The 17,269-nt window shown below is 32.4% G+C and overlaps 1 protein-coding gene across 2 annotated transcripts; it reads right to left on the bottom strand.

Annotated features, from left to right (window-relative positions):
- Positions 1 to 98: 98 nt before the first annotated feature.
- On the bottom strand, positions 99 to 13,933 carry LOC130628781 (synaptotagmin-15-like). Of its 2 annotated transcripts, XM_057441789.1 has the most exons (6): positions 12,580 to 13,933; positions 9,448 to 9,583; positions 3,488 to 3,524; positions 1,318 to 2,144; positions 1,064 to 1,181; positions 99 to 738 (listed from the first exon to the last, which is right to left on the bottom strand). In XM_057441789.1, the coding sequence occupies exons 3-6, from the start codon at positions 3,501 to 3,503 to the stop codon at positions 425 to 427; spliced, it is 1,275 nt and encodes a 424-aa protein (XP_057297772.1). In that variant the 5' UTR covers positions 3,504 to 3,524; positions 9,448 to 9,583; positions 12,580 to 13,933; the 3' UTR covers positions 99 to 424. The 2 variants fall into 2 exon arrangements, with proteins under 2 accessions (XP_057297772.1, XP_057297771.1); XM_057441788.1 differs by having other exon boundaries at positions 9,448 to 13,933.
- Between the last annotated feature and the right edge of the window lie 3,336 nt (positions 13,934 to 17,269).

The following is a 17,269-nucleotide window of genomic DNA, read 5'->3' as shown; positions in this document are numbered from 1 at the left end:
AGACAGGTTAAAGGTATGCTGGACTTTAAATTATGTTTAAGAATGTTTTTGAAAAAAAGCACTCTAGGAATATATGATCACTCCAGTCTTGTTTTACTCTCAGGCTTGAAAACACAAAAGACTAGCTTAAGGATGTGATTCTAAGGACGTGTGCTAATTTTTAAAACGTTTACCTGGTGAAGTGTATGAATTATGTAACATATTTGATTTGTGGTTAAGACAAACCTTCGTCAATTGCAAAATTAAAAAATAGACCTTTGCTGAGTATCAATATTGTGTTGAAGAAAAAACCCTGCAGAAATCCAGTAGCGAAAAAAAATTGATCTAACTACTACAAATTTGGTCTTCTATTACGGGGAATTCTTAAAGTGAAGAACATCAAAATTTATTCTTTTTTTCTATGTACACATACAAAAAATAATAATTATATTTTTACATTATGCCACTCTTTTACGACTGCTTGTGGTTTGATCGTCATGTTTGACCAATGTTCCAACTCCCTACCACGTGCACACATGGGTCCACCAATCAGAAACGTTCCTAATGGTTTATCATTTTTCACACCCGTAGTGCTATGAAAGACTTCAAAGTTTAAACAAGCCATCTCCATGCCAGGTTGATCGATTTTAAACTCAAAAGTTTGGTTGTAAAAAGGTTCAGTACTATGTTTTTGTGTACTGGTTTTCTTAATTTTGTGCACCTTGTTCAGCACGGAATATGTCACTTTAACATACGAATCTAAATAAATTTAAAGGTATGGGGAAATATATTCATTGCATTCACTAATTATAATAAAAGTTCATGGACATAAACAAACAAATGTTGATAAAAATCAAAGACACGTGTTAAAAATATAACGAAATTACTCTGTTGTTTCAATTTTCCAACTTTCTCTATTTTAAGATAATCCCCGCAATCGTTATAACAGGGATGGAAAAGAACGAAGATTCGAACATGGTAAGCCACATGAAAAATTATAAAAAAACTAAAATTGACATATATGAATTTAAGATCAAGAATAACTACACCTGTGTAAATATTCTTTTTCCTTGAACAAACTTACCGGGAATCGGATATTCATCATTTCCAATTTTCTGACCCCGAATTATATTTACAGCTACACGATTTAAAGCTGGTAAGTGGGTCAATCCAATTTGCAAGCGGCCTTCGTTATTGGCTATCTATAAAATAAGTAAATAAAACAAAATATTAATAAAAAATGAAATATATATTAAATTACGTCACGAAAAAAGAAGGCGTTTGGTACAAGGCAATATCTCAAAATAACTTTATTACATTTAATCACAAAAATCTCACCTGAGATGATTTCTCGACGTCCTTCCATTCTTTAGTCAACGACGTTATATCAAGTTCACCAAGTGGATATAAAACATGACCAATAATAGTCTGGCGCATAAAGCGGTCAACATCAAATATGGTGATGCGTAATGTTCTTTCGATCAACAGATTGTAAGACATCGTGAACATAAATGTTTCGTTGAAATTCGGATTCTTCGTCTTCCTTTTCATCTTAGATTGTAAATATCTCTTTTCGTCCGGTAACAGATATAATCTCATAAACGGATCACAAGAACTTCCAGCAGCCAGTGATAAACTTCCGCGTTGTTGCCTACCTGGTAAATTTCGTATTTTTTCAACTGTAACTATGAGTTTTTCGGATTCGGCGTCATACTCTAAATTAAACCACACTCTGCCAATATTACCTGGAGGTAAATCTTCATCCAAATCGTAGTCGCTGTCAACATCATTGTACAATTCTGGTTTTAGAAATCCATAACTAGTTTTCACTCCGGATTCTTTTTTGGCAGGTTCTGATAGATGTCTTTGTTTGGATGCTTTAAATTTGGCTACTTGCTCATCAACATGATAATTAAACCCGCCGTCACAACCCTCTAAGTGGGTTGTGGGACGTTTATGTATGCTCTGTGGCAAAGTAAACTCTAATGTATTTAATTGTATGGTTGGAGTTTTATTCACAACTTGATGTTTGTCAGGTAGTGTTGATAGTTTTTCGAAACCCCCACCACGTCTTTTCCGTCTCCAGTAGTAGTACCATACTAAGTATGATATAATAAGTAGGAGTATCAATACAACCAACAGTGAAGCAATGCCATAAAATTCACCTAAAACAAAAAAAACGACGTTGGTAACATTTACTGATACACATCCGTTTATCCCGAACGATGTTGTATAGTATTGTTGTTCTTTTACTGTGTATAGCCAAAGTGTCATAAACGTCACTTGGTCTTTTTAAAAAAATGATCACTCACAAAAAAGTTCACTTAAATTAAACAATTATAGCAAGTTAAAAAATTTTCAATTTGCTTTTATATTTCTCAGGTTTCCTTTCCAAGAATTGGCAGCACTATCTACGGTCATGCCAAATAACAAAAAGAACAATGTGCTAGTTTTTTCGCCACAAATGAAAACAAGTCTTTTGGGTAAAAGACACGAGAAGAAGTGGAAAACTATCCAATAAACGAAGAACTAACGAATAACATTTGCTATTATGTCAACTCATTTACAAGTACCAAATTAGCAGCACGTTTTTCAACATAAAATAAAAACAAATTTCAAACATAGAAACAAAATGCAAATGACTTGTTGAAGATTATAATAAAATGCATGTACGTAAAACAAACAAATGATTAAAAGCGGGCATAACCGACAACAGCAAATGGATAAAAATCTATTAAAACACAGTCGAAAAAAAATATAATATTACGCCTATCGCTTAGAAAAAAAAACAGAAGAAGCTTTGCTCAACCTTAAATTAAATCAACCGAAACTTCATATATCGAGTTATTAGAGTATTTGATAATGATTTGAAACTTTTATAACACCCACGTTACAAAACGTTTAGCAGTTTGCGTATATTAACTTTTATTTGAAACTGAAACTTCTCATCATTCGTTGCTGATAGGCACTAAAACGAATTTATAAAACTCAGTCCCTCCATAAACACATGCAATACACGTTTCCCTAATGAGATGTATAGATCATATTCAGCATCATTAAATTAGTGTGTCTATAAATTTGCAATTTAATCCGACATGTGAAAGTGCTGTTTGGTGGTGTTAATGTTATGGTCAAAGTCTTCTTAATTTTCAATTTGTACTAATAAGATTCTGTTTCAAGCAGAGGCCGATTAGTACAAAATTAAAAAAATTGTTTTAACTGGTTGTTTTTTTGCTGTATGAATCTAAAGATTTCACATTTTATCAAGTTTCAGGTGAGCATTTTGATAATCACATTTATTTTGTTTGACAAAGTTAAAAATAGCAGCAGCACATCAAAGGAAACTAATTCAGGAAAGGTGTATATCACTTTTATTGTTTTTTTTTTCGGGTGCAACCTTATTTTTTACGTTACAATAAGTTCACGTTACAATAAAAAATTAATTTCAGAGATTATTTTCATTCTTTCGTGAATCAAAAAATATTACAATTTGCAGAGAACTACTTACCTGTGCTCATTGCCATCTTTAATGAAAGTTACTGCACCTGAAAACATAAACAAAACCTTATTAAAGAATGGTGAAGTGATGTGAAGCGACATCTGAGCGTTTGTAGACAAGTTTGTTTCAGTCAAACGAAAAATAGTAATCGAGAAATTCTACACCCTCTTTTGTTCAATATTTCAAAATATATCATGTAGTTCTTGTTTTTTCGACTATTGTTAATTTTTCTTGTATAAAAGTTAATTTCCAGTCCTTCCTTCTAATAAGAACGAGAAAGGAGCCGACTGTATAAAACTCAATGTGTTGTTTTGCAAAAAATTTATACTTATAAATCATTGATGTTGTTTAAAAATTACACTCTTTTGTTGTGTTACTGGAAGAAACAGCTAGCAAGAAATCAAGTTTTTTTGTATATTCGACTAGATTAGATCATTGGTAAGGTCAAAGGCTAAATACAGTCGGCTCTTTCTAATTCGAATTAATCAAAGCAAAAGTTCAATTCTCTTTGAAAAAAATTCTCACTGTAGTTAGAATTCTTATCTAGTTTTCCTATGAAGATTATTAGCTGGTCATTATATCACCTTCGATTTTTAGATCTTTTATGAATTTGCTCACCATCTTTTATACCAACAAGCTCGTACCAATTGCATGCAAATCAAATGGTAATTAGGGTCAAGAAGGGAATACTGGCAGCAAAAATTATAAACAAATGACAACATAAAATAAGCTTTAAAAAGTTTCTATGCAGTAATTTTCTGTTCTGTCCTTTAATGACAAATATGTAGCAGAATAAACAGAATAATAGAACAATAATAATAATAGAATAAATAACAGAATAAATTTGAATAAACAGTCCACCAATTGCCAACTTCGAATTACAGTTAAACAGCTGGCACAATTAATTTTAGTAGCTACTTCCCCAAAAAATTAAAGTAAGATTGCGAAGATAAGTGAATGATTTATGTTCAATGCGTTGAAACAAAAATGTACCACAAAATTTTCTGATTTAATTCATTATTTTAACTATTTATGAGCCAACAACGTAGGATATAAATTAATGAAAAGAGGGAGGATTTTTGAAGATCGCAATCAAAATTAATTGAGGAACGTAGTTTCTATAGCAAGTAGCAAGCAGCACGCACTTCAAACCTGTAAAAGGCAAATTGTCATTGTTTTTATAGCGGAATTAGAATATTTGGCTAGATTCAAGTTCCTAAGCTGTACTAACTTTTGCTTATCTCAGCACGCCATAATTCCCCAATTTTTCAGACCTTTCCGGGCTGCGTTACGGATTGCATCATAATATGCGGATATTGTGGAAAGTGCAGTATTTTGAAAGTTGTTTGCTTTGCCTACTCTTTGCGAAAGTAAAACTTTTCCAGAGTACTGGCCAAACGATGCTGTTTTGCGATTTCGAGAAATAGTTAAGACGGTTAGTTCCACAAATGGTATGTTTAAAATCGCAGATAAACCTGCTCTGGCTGTCAATGTATTTTGGTGAAAAGAATTTGATTGCATTAAGTGGAGTAGATAGTTTTAACAAAATTTAATTAGCACTTATAGCACAACATAGAAATGACTAGGCGAATAATACTAGAACTTAAGAAATACATATGATGTTAGCCACATGGTCACAATGTTTTTTTTGTTTTATCGTAGGGCAGAAGATGAATTTTTTCTAAAAAGCTTTTTCCCAAATTTTAAATTTTGTTTTTTGCTTTTTTGGAAATTTTTTATTATTTCGATTAATGAAAAGTTATTGTACATTTTCAATTTCTGCTGCTTTTAATTCTCTTTTACCAGTGTTATGATTATTGATATCAACATAGTAACTGTAAAAAAGGTAAATGCTGAACAAACTATTTTCTCAAACTTGTTAAAATGAATTTGTGTGTGTGGATAAGAAAACAAAAGCCAAAATATTGCTGCCATGACGACTTGTCATGCTGTGTTGCAATACAATTTTTTTTTAAATAAACTGAGTATTGATACAGGAAAGTGGTCACGCTCTTCTTTTTATTTCGCTGAAATTGTTTATTATATTTTATTTATTTATCAAAATGTTTATACAGGATATGTACATTTCAGTTTTAAAAAACTGCTATAAATATGTGTCATGTTTAGAATATAAAAGTAATGATTCAAAAAAATAAATTATATATACAATATGCTCTTGACGATTAATCAAAACGTAGAGAAATTTGAAGAGTTTAAAATTACAATTTCTATACCAAAGAGTTACCAAAACATTTTTTATAAGCTTCCAGACTTCAGTAAATACAATACATTCGGCCATCCAGTTTTTCAGTTGGCAGGAAAACATTTTTTTCAACTCATAAGAAAGACGCAACATAGTGGATATTTTTCTAAAGTATATACTTACACTTTAAAATTTAGAAAATGTATTTTTAATTCAAAAAACTCGTGTGTTAAAATCTGCATAATTAGTAAACAAAACAGATCTATTTAGCTTTTCAATTTTCAATTTTGAAATTTAATTTTTATCACCATCTGTGAATCATCAACTAGAAATTAAAAAAAAGTTTGCGAAGCATTTCGCGAGTTGCAAGCAAAATTAAACTATCCAATACTTTGTCCCTAGCGCTTCTTGTTTCTTTGGCGCTAACATCTTCCGAAATACATCAAAATTGAATATCATAGCGTAGAAGAACCCTGGGGACGAGGTAGGGAAATGAACGCTCTGCCGAACAATTCGTTGCGCAAAAACAGTTTTTTTTTGCGAAGAGACTGCGCGAGTATTTGATGTGCGTGGGATATTCTTTTCAAAATGTGCGAGAAAATTAGATTACGCGAAACTAACACAAACGAATAACGCGTGTTAAAATTTTGTACCGCCTTTTCCTACAGAATGATAAAAGTAAAGAGCGCAATACAAAATTACACTTTTAGCAGTATTCCGAAAGATATGTAATACATCGAGTGGTACAACCCGCAGAAGTTGGTCCTAACGTTAACGATTTCGTAAATGACCTTACAACAAAACAGTATTTTTTTCACGTAAAAATACCGGCACTAGAAGCCACAGAATCTGCTTGAACGAAACTCACGGGAAATTAAAACAAAAACAAACAAATCAAAACAGTTTTTTAACTTTATCAAGATTTATTAAATAGCTTCAATTTTGGGCAGAAAAACAACAACGGTTTCGCCTTCTTTTCACCACACGCATTGGAAGATTACATCACTCACTCCCATTGTACACAATCTAAAAGAAAAAGAAAACATTTTCTTATAGTGAAGCTTCCAGTGCCTTTAAGGGATGGCCAAGTCAATGGAATTGAAAACGCTGTTTTTCATCTCATAAATAATTAAGGCTAATTCGGAAAAGTATAAAAGAAAAAAACTAAACACTCCGGCAACTTTACTAATTTTATATGCAAAGTTCCAACCGTACCAACAGTTTCCAAATCTGACAAAATCATTTTAAAAGTGTTTATTTTTTCAGAATTTGATTGATGCAAGGCCAAGAGAAATTAAATAAGTTTATTGTCCTAGACCCATTTAAAAACATATGCTTCTCATCATTCAGATTTTTTTTCAACCAACATTAATGTAATCACCCAGAGGTAATTATAATGTCTCTTGTGTGTGTTTTAGAAGCTGAGTACACAAATACACAAATATTACAAGTGCTGAACTTTGGCAATCATATTTTGCAATCAGACCCTTTTAAAAACTATGCTGAATCATGTCAATTATTAAATTTAGCACTAATAGAAAAGCACCTTGGATAGGATTCTTTGTTGGACGAATAAAATGACTGACAAATGGTTTATCGTGAATAAAATAGTAATATTTACACAAATAATTTAAAAAATAACGAACTTTTTTATGTGGGTTGTTCTCAAACACACGTGGGCGGTGGACAAGAAACTGTGATGTAATTTCTCTTGGTCTATTATTCCTGAGAATATTCTAAAATAAGAGGGTGTCAATAAGCTGCAAACGCCCACACATATAAGGGCGAGTTCGGGGAACTTTCCGAATTAAGTTAGCAGTTGTCTTCCAAACCGCCAGCACTTTCCCGAACTTGCCTGGAGCATTTCCAAAATTCAATTCCTTGTAACATACCTTGTGGACGATAGTTGGAAAAAGGTGCTTTAAGAGAAAGGAGTTAATAAAGTTTAAAAGTTATTTATCAAGTAAATTTTATCAAAAACCATCAAAAACAGTTTTTTTAGGAACTTTGCTACCACATTGTTTATTTTATGGTCTATGCGGGTTTTTTCGGGTGAATACTTGAATTTTTTTCAAAACGCCAAACTTGCCCAAAAACGCCTGCATGTTTTACGGCGTATGCAGCTTATAAGCAGTTTCGAAGATGCCCACGCCGTTTAGAGGACGTGTGCGGCTTGAGCATCCTTGGAGTTCTGTTTAATGACAGTTTTAATGTTTTAATGTCGTTTTAAACCTTGTTCTCAGGGAGGGTGTACGGACAACTAATTCCTATTGACAATTACATTGCTGTTGGTTTCATAGCAAAAGTGGATATTTTTTTTAATTACTGTAGCTAACAGGTTAATTATATATAATAAATAAAAAACTGTGATAAAAAACAGTTGGTCGGCTCACTCTAGCACCCAGAGCTATTTGTTTTGTCTGCGCCCTAGCTACAGGTTTTCCTATATCTTGGTATCAGTCAGGTAGTAATACAGCTTCTCCATATGTATTCTACAAATTACTTTTAATTCTTTTATACAAAACAGAGCTCTAGGTAGCTACCTTTCGTGTAATTAAGCCTTACCTTGATTTGGATAAAACCAATTAAAATTGATAATATTGTATTCTTACATCTTCTTAGAAACAATAAAATAAAACACAGCTCGGCGCGTTATAATTGTACAAATTACTTCAATATTTCTTTACAAAAGGGTAGCTTACACAGGAGCTTTCCAATCCAACTAAAATCTCCAGAAAAAGCACAGCAACAAAAAACCTTAAAATACACAAGTAAAGTCGATTAGAAACAGGACTAGCACTAAATTTTTTCAAAAGAAGAAAACCGTTTTAATACTATTATGTTTCATTAAAATACAACTATATTAGTATTAGAAGCAGAATTGCAAAATAATTAATTAATTATTTATACAATGATTAGCTATAATACAAAGAAATAAGGCATATTTTAGGTCTGTAAAATATACGTGTCTAAAATGCCGACTACCGTTTCTTGTTCACAGCATATTTCTCTTTGTGTGTTCAAGTTCGGCGGACGTATAATCTGGACCGAAAGGCGGGGGGGTCAAAATCCGGGGGTGGGGGGGGGGTACGAGCCGTACTTATTGCATTTTTTACTAGACTTATACTTTAACCCCTCGGTCCGAACTTATTTGTTTTATTAGAAAAAAAAATACCCTAGATTTATGTGCAAAAATATCAGTCCTATTTCTTTACGCTGATTTTAAGAGAATCTCAATAATTCTCTTGGTATACCTCGCGTGTAGCAAACGTGCTCCACAATTTCGCTTCGCTCGCTTTGCTCGCGAAGCTAAATTGCTTCGCAATAAGAAATTGTGATGTTAATAATTTGAAAAAAACTTCAAGTGTCACCCGAAACAAGCACTTCAAGTGTCACCTGAAACAAGCACGTCAAGTGTCACACCTGAAACAAGCACCTCAAGTGTCACCTAAAACAAGCACGTCAAGCGTCACGTGAAACAAGCACGTCAAGCGTCACCAGAAACAAGCACGTCAAGTGTCACACCTGAAACAAGCACCTCAAGTGTCACCTAAAACAAGCACGTCAAGCGTCACGTGAAACAAGCACGTCAAGCGTCACGTGGGACAAGCACGTCAAGATATCACAGAATGCATAACGAACCAATATTACCGAGTAAGTCTTTTTTTTCTTTTAAGTTGTCCAATTATCTTACTGTGGTAAACATAAAAATTATGGTGCTTTTTGAACTGGAACCACATTTACACTTTTAATTTAAAAATCTTACCTCTAGATGATTATGTCTTTTCTTCCTCTTTTTTTTCACATTATGTTCTTTTCGAAGAAATGCAATGTGTAACACCTTTTTCTATGTTATCTAAAGCACAGATTTTGTTGCCTAAAGTGTTATATTGCACGTAGATCTAAAGACGAAAATATAAATGATAAAAAGAATAGACGAATTTAAGGGAAGATGAAAAGCCGTAAGATAATTTTTTTTTCTTGTATTAGAAAAAACATATTGTGTGCCTTTGTGTGAACGATTAAAAAAAGTTGTACTTCAAGTAAAAAAGTAAAGAATAAAAGAATTTTGATTTGTTTACAATTTCTTGTTAGGCTCTGCTTACACCGGTTAAAAAGTTTCCCATGGCAGCTTAACTTTTCACTAATCAAATTTGTGGAATTCTACGTGGTTTTTTTATCACAATCAAAAACAATTCAAATAATTTGTAAACTGAATTTTTTTTAACAAAGCGTTCCAGTGAAAACCAGCCTTTACTAAGTATTGTTCTACCTATGTAATTTTTATCGCAGATGTTAGATACGGCTGTGTTTCACAAAAAGTAGTGTTTATAGATACACGTTTTTTATAAACAAATAATCGCAGCTAGTTGTTAAGTAGTAGAGATTTTTTATATTGGCACTGTCTCTTTATTTCTTCGTTTCTTCAGGTTTGTTGCTGTTGTTGTTGTTAGAGTAGCGGCAGTGACTAAAAAAGACCTTCCCCTCATCTCCCTATTTTTTGTTATAATTGTTTTAGGGGTTGGAATTTCGTGGTTAGCTTCAGAATAATGAAACAAATTGATATAAAGTCACGTTTGTTGTCATTGCGACTCATCAGCTAACAGGTGGTCAGAAATTATTTTCTTCAAATAACCTTATCAGCTGTTCAAAAGTAATACATTACCGTTATTTATGTTTCTATCAAGTAATTTTGCACTCTATTACCAAATGTTTAACCCTTTCTCAAGTTCAGAAACATAAGATTACGTCATCTTGACCTGAATGACGTCATCCAAATTTCCCCCAGTTTTTTCTCCAATGTGCTAACAATGTTTGTCCTGTTTTGTGGCAATACAACGACTCTTTCGTCAGTTTCGAAAGAGAAAGGACTTTCAGCCCCATCCCCCGGCTATATTGGAACCACAAAATGTCCGGTCTAAATAGGGTTAATGGAATTGAAGAAACGCATGGTGAAAAACGCTTGTTACTGTTAAGAATAATTTTTTTTAGCAACTCTATCACATTACAATGTTCTTCATCTTTAAAGAAAGTTAGGCTGAGTAGGTTCTTGATTTGTTCTTTTTAGTAAAATCTCAGCCGCAACGTTCTTATAAACTCTTATTGACGAAAGATATGAAGAAAAAGATGTAGTTTATTAAAATATTAAGGCTCGAAATTACGGAGTTTCATACTACGCAGGTCTGGGCTGTAGCAGAGCACTTAAAAGGACTTCATATTTCTCAAACTAAAAAAAAAATAACAGCAAAACGCAGTGGAACAGATTATTACATGCCTCGCTATCCATACACGATGAACGTAGATTGTGAAAGACATATTCATTGAAAGTTCCAGAAAAATTTTTGCTGGATAATTTTCGCAGCTAATTCCCCTTATCCTCCCCCTCCCTGGATAATTGCCCCGAACAATCCCCATGCAGGTTACCAAACCAGAAACTTTTTTTTTCATCAGAACCAAGTGTATTAGAACATAAAAACCGACAAAGTTGTTTAAGGTGAATTATAAGGTTTTGTAAAGCTTGACTACATATGTTTCCATGAAAAAAGAAACAAAACATTACGAATTTAAAAAAACGAAAGATGAAAAATAGCTACAAATTAGTAAATTATCAATCATTGTTGTCAATTTTTTACTTTTATACTTGTGTAAGTAGCAAGTATCGCCGAAGTACCTGGAACAACAGATGTTATAAGGCAGAAAATTAAAGAACTTTAAAAACACTTTGAGGCTTGCCTTAGCGTTCTTATAAAAGAAAAGTGGAATGGAAACAGACTTTTAACTAAATCCATTTCCAAATACATATTTAAAAAAATCGACTTTCCATCAACATTTTTCGAAAAGGAAAGAATAATTTTTAAAATAAATACTTAATGCATCCTAAATTGCAAATAAAAAGATAAAGGAGTTAAAACCTTGATTAAAAACTTTGAAAAAAAAATGATGCCATGTGCCATGTTGGACTTGTGCACTATATGCTTGTTTTTTATAAGAACGATTTTGGACACACGGCTTCAGAGGTCGAAAATTAAGGAAATTTTAAGAACATAAGGCTTTGTCAAAACCAAGAAGTACTAAAATTAAACTAAGAAAAATGATAAAATGAGAAAAAAAATTAGGAACAATTTATGAACATTTTGTGTCTTTTAAGATAAGTATTCTTATATAAAAAAAACGTGTAGCCAGTTCGTCAGCTAGCCAGCTACAAGGGAACATTTGATTCTCTGTAATTTTTGCATCAAACATTTTATCCATATGTAAATGTGCCACAAACAAAGGCTAGCAGTACCACTTAAAAATGGTAGCACCACTTAATAATGGTAGTACCACTCAAATATAAGATTATATAAAGTCAAAGCAAGAAAGGACTTGTTTTACAGGGGAATGCTCACAACTTTTCTTTACTAAACAATACGTGTTACCCACGACAACAGTAATTCCCCTAGCTCTATTTACGAGCTATGAAACTCGTAATGGATAAGAAAATGCTTAGACTGTAAATTGTATAGCAATTTTTTTAGAAGAATGACGAATTTCAGAAGCAAAGCTATTTACAGAACGCGTTCTTGGAAAACAACCAGAAATCGTTATTTTTTGTAAATGTCTTTAGACACAAGGCATTGCAAAAGCCTTATGTTCCTGCGTGATTTTTTTCTGTTTAGAAAAAACTATAAAATCGAATTAATGTCAGCCGTAGTTATCATGCTTTTGTTTATGGCTTAGATACATTTTCCAAAACAAATTCAAACTAGCAGAATTAGTAAGATGAGATTTCCAGCAAAACAAAAGGCATAAAGATTTTGAACCCTTGCACTTTCACTCGGAGATGTGATATGGGACTTGAAATACATCTAAGTTATCGTGTGTATGTAGTATTGAGCAAAATAGAACTAGAACTTACCCACCCAAAAATAATGTCAAAGGTTTACCAGCACAATTTCAATATATCTATGCTAGTGATTGTCTTCGCTATTTATTTTTATTTTTCACCTTACCAATTCCTTTATGTTGTTGTGTTTTGCGTTCTTTTTACTCCATGCAAATATAAAGTGAAAAAATATCTAGCACCTTCGTCACCAGTCGTTATACATATATTTGGGCATGTTTTATACTGCGTTCACATCTAGAGAAATTTATCTGGATTCATAAGTCAATGTATTAAAAATAGTAACTAAAAAAATACGGGTTACGTTGGCACAACATTTTGCATTTTTATTCGGATTCGGAATGAAAACGATTAAAAAATAAAACCAAAAAGTCCCCCAAAAAAGTTTTTTCCAGAGTTGTTTCAATTAGGATACTTTCTTTGAATCTGTAAAAATGCTCAAGTGTAAGTGTAGTATTAGAAAGTCGGAAAAAGAAATCAGGTTTCTATCCTACGAAATAAAAAATATGAATTTAAATATATGTCAATAATAAATTATTTATTGTTGATAGAAATAACTTTATAAAGTTCATCTTTGCACTAAGTATATTAAAATGAAGTATGAAAATAAAAGATAAAAATCAACGTTCAGAATAACAGAAACAAATACAGCTGCATGAGAAAGCATTTTCTCTTCTTCTGTTTGTATTTCTTTGTTTGTTTGAAAACATCACTTAAATTTATACGGACTTGCCCGTCGTTTCGCTTCGATCTTTAGTGCCTTAGACTGTTGGAACGCAGTAAAAAATGCAAGGTTTCAAAGTGCTACGGAGCTTTCACAGAGTAATTATTGCATTGTTACGACTTAAATCCGAACCAGCATGCGCAAAATTCCTACGTGGAAAATATGTACCACGGGCCAATTCTTGTGGATTATGCCACGGACCAACCACTACTATTAAAATAATGCGCTAAGCAACCGAGTCGTCTGTAATAGGCAAAGTAAAATCAGTCCTTTTATCAGGTAGTCAACCGTTATTTTTTTAACGTTACGTCATGACGTCAACGCATTAGATTGACGCCAATAGAGTTATCATTATTACTGATTAGTTGTTGAACCGTGAAGCAATCCATGGGATTGCCTGTCCTCAGATTCTTCCCTTCTTACATATTTTTCCCATCGGTATTTTGCGCACTTTTATCCGCCTGTTTGAATGACGTAATTAACTTACTCTGCGGAAAATAAAGCTGCGTCACAACCATTTTGAACGGAATAGGGCCACGCGTATCTTTTTATTAGAATACAAAGGTGTTAGTGTTATATTTTTTTTTGATAAGCACTGTAAGCTCTACTCGATGGAAGCAACTGTTAAACAAAATTCTTCAGAGAAAAATGTTGCTGACATCATCAAAATTTCTTTCTTTAAATTTCTATTTCTTTTAAAATAAATATTTCCACGGGCCGATCAAATAGTTATGTGATAATGGTTTCTTTCAATCCTCCATCTTCTTCTCTTTCAAATGGCGTCAAAAGTGGTGGTAGAACTCAGAGAAAACAAGAGTGGAGGGGTTGGGTAATGCTCAAGTTTTCCAACTATTAATTCTAAATTTAGAAATTCTTGCTGATGAGACTGTTTTGTTTAAAGACCTTGACCTTAAAGGCTTCCACCGAGAATGAAAACTACACCAATCTGTGCATAGGTGGTGAATCTTTGAAACAATAACAAAAAATAAATAAATTTTAAAGATGAAATGTAAGCTACAAACCATCGAATCATTTGTTGATTTTTTAGTAAAATAAACCATGCTGTACAATATGTCGAAAGAAACACAAACAAAAGACAGAGTAGGTTGCGTTTATGAAATAGATTGTTAAATACTTGAGACGCAGTTGCAAATAGGTTGCCATGGTCACACAGAAATAGAACGTCAACATACGATACGAACTGATTATTCGACCTCTTAAAAAAGTAATTTGCAAAGTTTGGATATTGAAACTTAAATCTAATTGGCAGGGTAGCGTAAGCGATTTAGGTAACTGTCAAAAATATTATCAAATTGGACCGAAAATCAATATTTTAAATTTTTTTTCGGTCCTTGTTTCTCATGTAAATAATGATTTCTCAATCAATGCTATGCATAGATTTTACTAACATTTTCCACACCCGAAAACAGGACTATAATAGAGTTTACCACAGTTACAAAGGATGCAAGCTCAACCTTGAATCCAGGAAACATGTCAGACGAACGCCGGAGCTGTTGTTACCTTATTATGTAAAATTAACAGGGTTATCACTTTTATGTAAATTAACACAATTGCCAGTTAAATATTATAGGTTTCAGCTCGTGACCTAAATAATAAAGATAAAAAACAATGTTACAAAATTGTTTAAAATGCTTTCTTCATTATCATTTAATATAAGTATCCAAAAATGCTTGAAATAATATGTTTGAAAATAATGTTGTTTGTTAACGCAAATGAAGACTAAAGTTAACCTTATTTCGACTGGGTTGTTTAGGACTTTCAACGGCTCATTATAGTTTTGAACTGTTAATTTATGTAAAGTAACTCTAAGAATACTGGACTTGTTTGAGGCATATAAATCTGGATGACCTTCATTATGCTTAAAAATCCTGCAAAATCAATGTTTGCTTAAAATGCAATTTTCTTTCCGAACACAATTTTCCTGCATTTTCTCTTTATATAAAAATCCTAAAATTTTGAAACAATTTCTAGTTTGCAGCAGAAATGTCGTGGTACTTTGTAAATTTCATTTCGCGCGTAAGAAAATAAATTCTACTCGAAAGCAGAAAACTATGGACTCGCTTTAAACAAGAACGAGTCATAAAAGACCGTTTTTAAAATCATCTCATAAAACACGATACAATAAAATCTACGAAATAAAACAAAAACTATTAATATCATTTTTTAACACTGCCCAGTTACTCTTCTGATAATATACCTTAACAACAACATCGTCACTGTGGTACAAACATTGCGTTGTCATTCGGCTTCTGTGGCAGGATTTATTATCTTCTTAGCAATAAAAAACGTATCTAACCGCAAAAAGAATAACACTCGTCATCAATTTCAACCAGTATGGTTAATTATCCACCAATCTTTTCACAAGTATGTGATCTAGAAAGCTGTTAAATGAAGTTTAAAGTAACTATAATAAACAGTGGTTTTTTTATTGACTATGGCCACCCGATTAATCCAGCGATAAGTTGATGTCAGCAATGGATACGTACATCAGAACGGACATCTTCAGGCCGAATGGCACAATGACTACGCTTTGTCGCATGATTTTTGCCACACACGCATATTGTACTGTGTACACATTATTTTTTTACCCACAAAAATGTTGTCCATTGTGTCGTATATGATATAATATAAAAATCAGCCAATCCAGCATACAGAAAAAGGCGAAAAGAAGGAAAGAGAAAAAAAACATAAAAAACCTCTTCGAAGATTACACAACTTTTTTTCCCGTCAAAAGTGAATACAAAAAAAAACGCTCGACAAAAATCGTGTAGCTAGTGTGTTTGAACCTTTAAACAGTTTTCTAAGTGAGCTTTTCTGTTTGCACACCTTTCGTAGAATATGTCGCGTCATAAACAGCTTTTGATGTGGAATGACTCAAACTTTCGCGCTTTTTAAGGAGAGAAAAAAAATCAGATAAATATTTTATGCTAGATACGATCGAAATCAAACAAGATGAAATTGTCAGAAGCCCGAGAAAAATTAAAACAGAACTAACCCATAAAATGCATCCCATTAACTATACTGCACTCACGATACGATCTACGACTACTGCGTCAAAAACAAACTCAAAAATTTAATGACAAATTTTTACAATTATTTGAAGAACAAGAACGGCCGTTGTTTAATGTCCATAGTTGTTTCTATTACAGTCATATGCTACAACATTGATAGAATGCCACAAAAGTTCGTAATTGATGCTTTGTCTTTAGGACCAAAAAATACTTATAAAATGCACACATTAGTTGTCAAAATTTAACGCTTTTGCTTTTAGGGATTTGCATGTATTAATCCAATTTCCAACTAATTTACTTTATGTGTGAACATTTTGTGGAGTGCCATGCTTGTACGCTGTGCATATTTTTAAAACTATTTTTAAAACATTTGTTATTTGTTTTTATAGTGCTAATCTGATGATTGGACATAATTCTCAAAATATATCATTTAAAAATACATACATAGTTGGTCTATGAATCGCTAAATATTTTTTGTTTTTCTTCTTTATTCTTTAGCTACATATATCAGAAATTTTGGTGCAAATTTTGCAAAATTGCAACAATTAATTCTTATTCTTACTTCAGAAAAAAAATGTAAGATTTTATTCTGTCCATTGTTTTCATGTTGTTCATATTTTACTATTCGCAGCCTTGTCGACCCTATAAATTCACTGAAATTGTGTCGCTATATATGTAGTTACACTATCCGACTTTACGTCAATTGAATAAAAAAAAAATTAGATATGACGTTAAAGAAATAAAAAAGGAATAAAACATTTTCTTTAAAAAAAGCGATAAGGATAATAACATACTCACAAGCTTTGCATAAGGTTCGCAACTAAATCAAAAAATTAACAAACTTTCAGTAAAGACCAAACACATTACTAGCTGTGAATATATTTTAACAAGAATTTTTTATAACTTTTAAATTACGCAATTAGCTAACCGTATGTTCTTTTAGCCTATT

The sequence above is a fragment of the Hydractinia symbiolongicarpus genome, chromosome 15 (assembly GCF_029227915.1).
Source record: "Hydractinia symbiolongicarpus strain clone_291-10 chromosome 15, HSymV2.1, whole genome shotgun sequence".
Taxonomy (NCBI): domain Eukaryota; kingdom Metazoa; phylum Cnidaria; class Hydrozoa; order Anthoathecata; family Hydractiniidae; genus Hydractinia; species Hydractinia symbiolongicarpus.
The sequence above is the reverse complement of the archived record's forward strand: the minus strand, read 5'-3'. Positions and strand labels throughout refer to the sequence as shown.

Bases quoted from the DNA above. Each gene is read 5' to 3' on its own strand.
- LOC130628781 (XM_057441788.1), bottom strand. The intron at 1,182-1,317 runs GTGAGATTTTTG...CTTATTTTATAG, and splicing joins ACGTCGAGAAATCATCTCAG to ATAGCCAATAACGAAGGCCG. The intron at 739-1,063 runs GTAAGTTTGTTC...AAATTTATTTAG, and splicing joins TGATGAATATCCGATTCCCG to ATTCGTATGTTAAAGTGACA.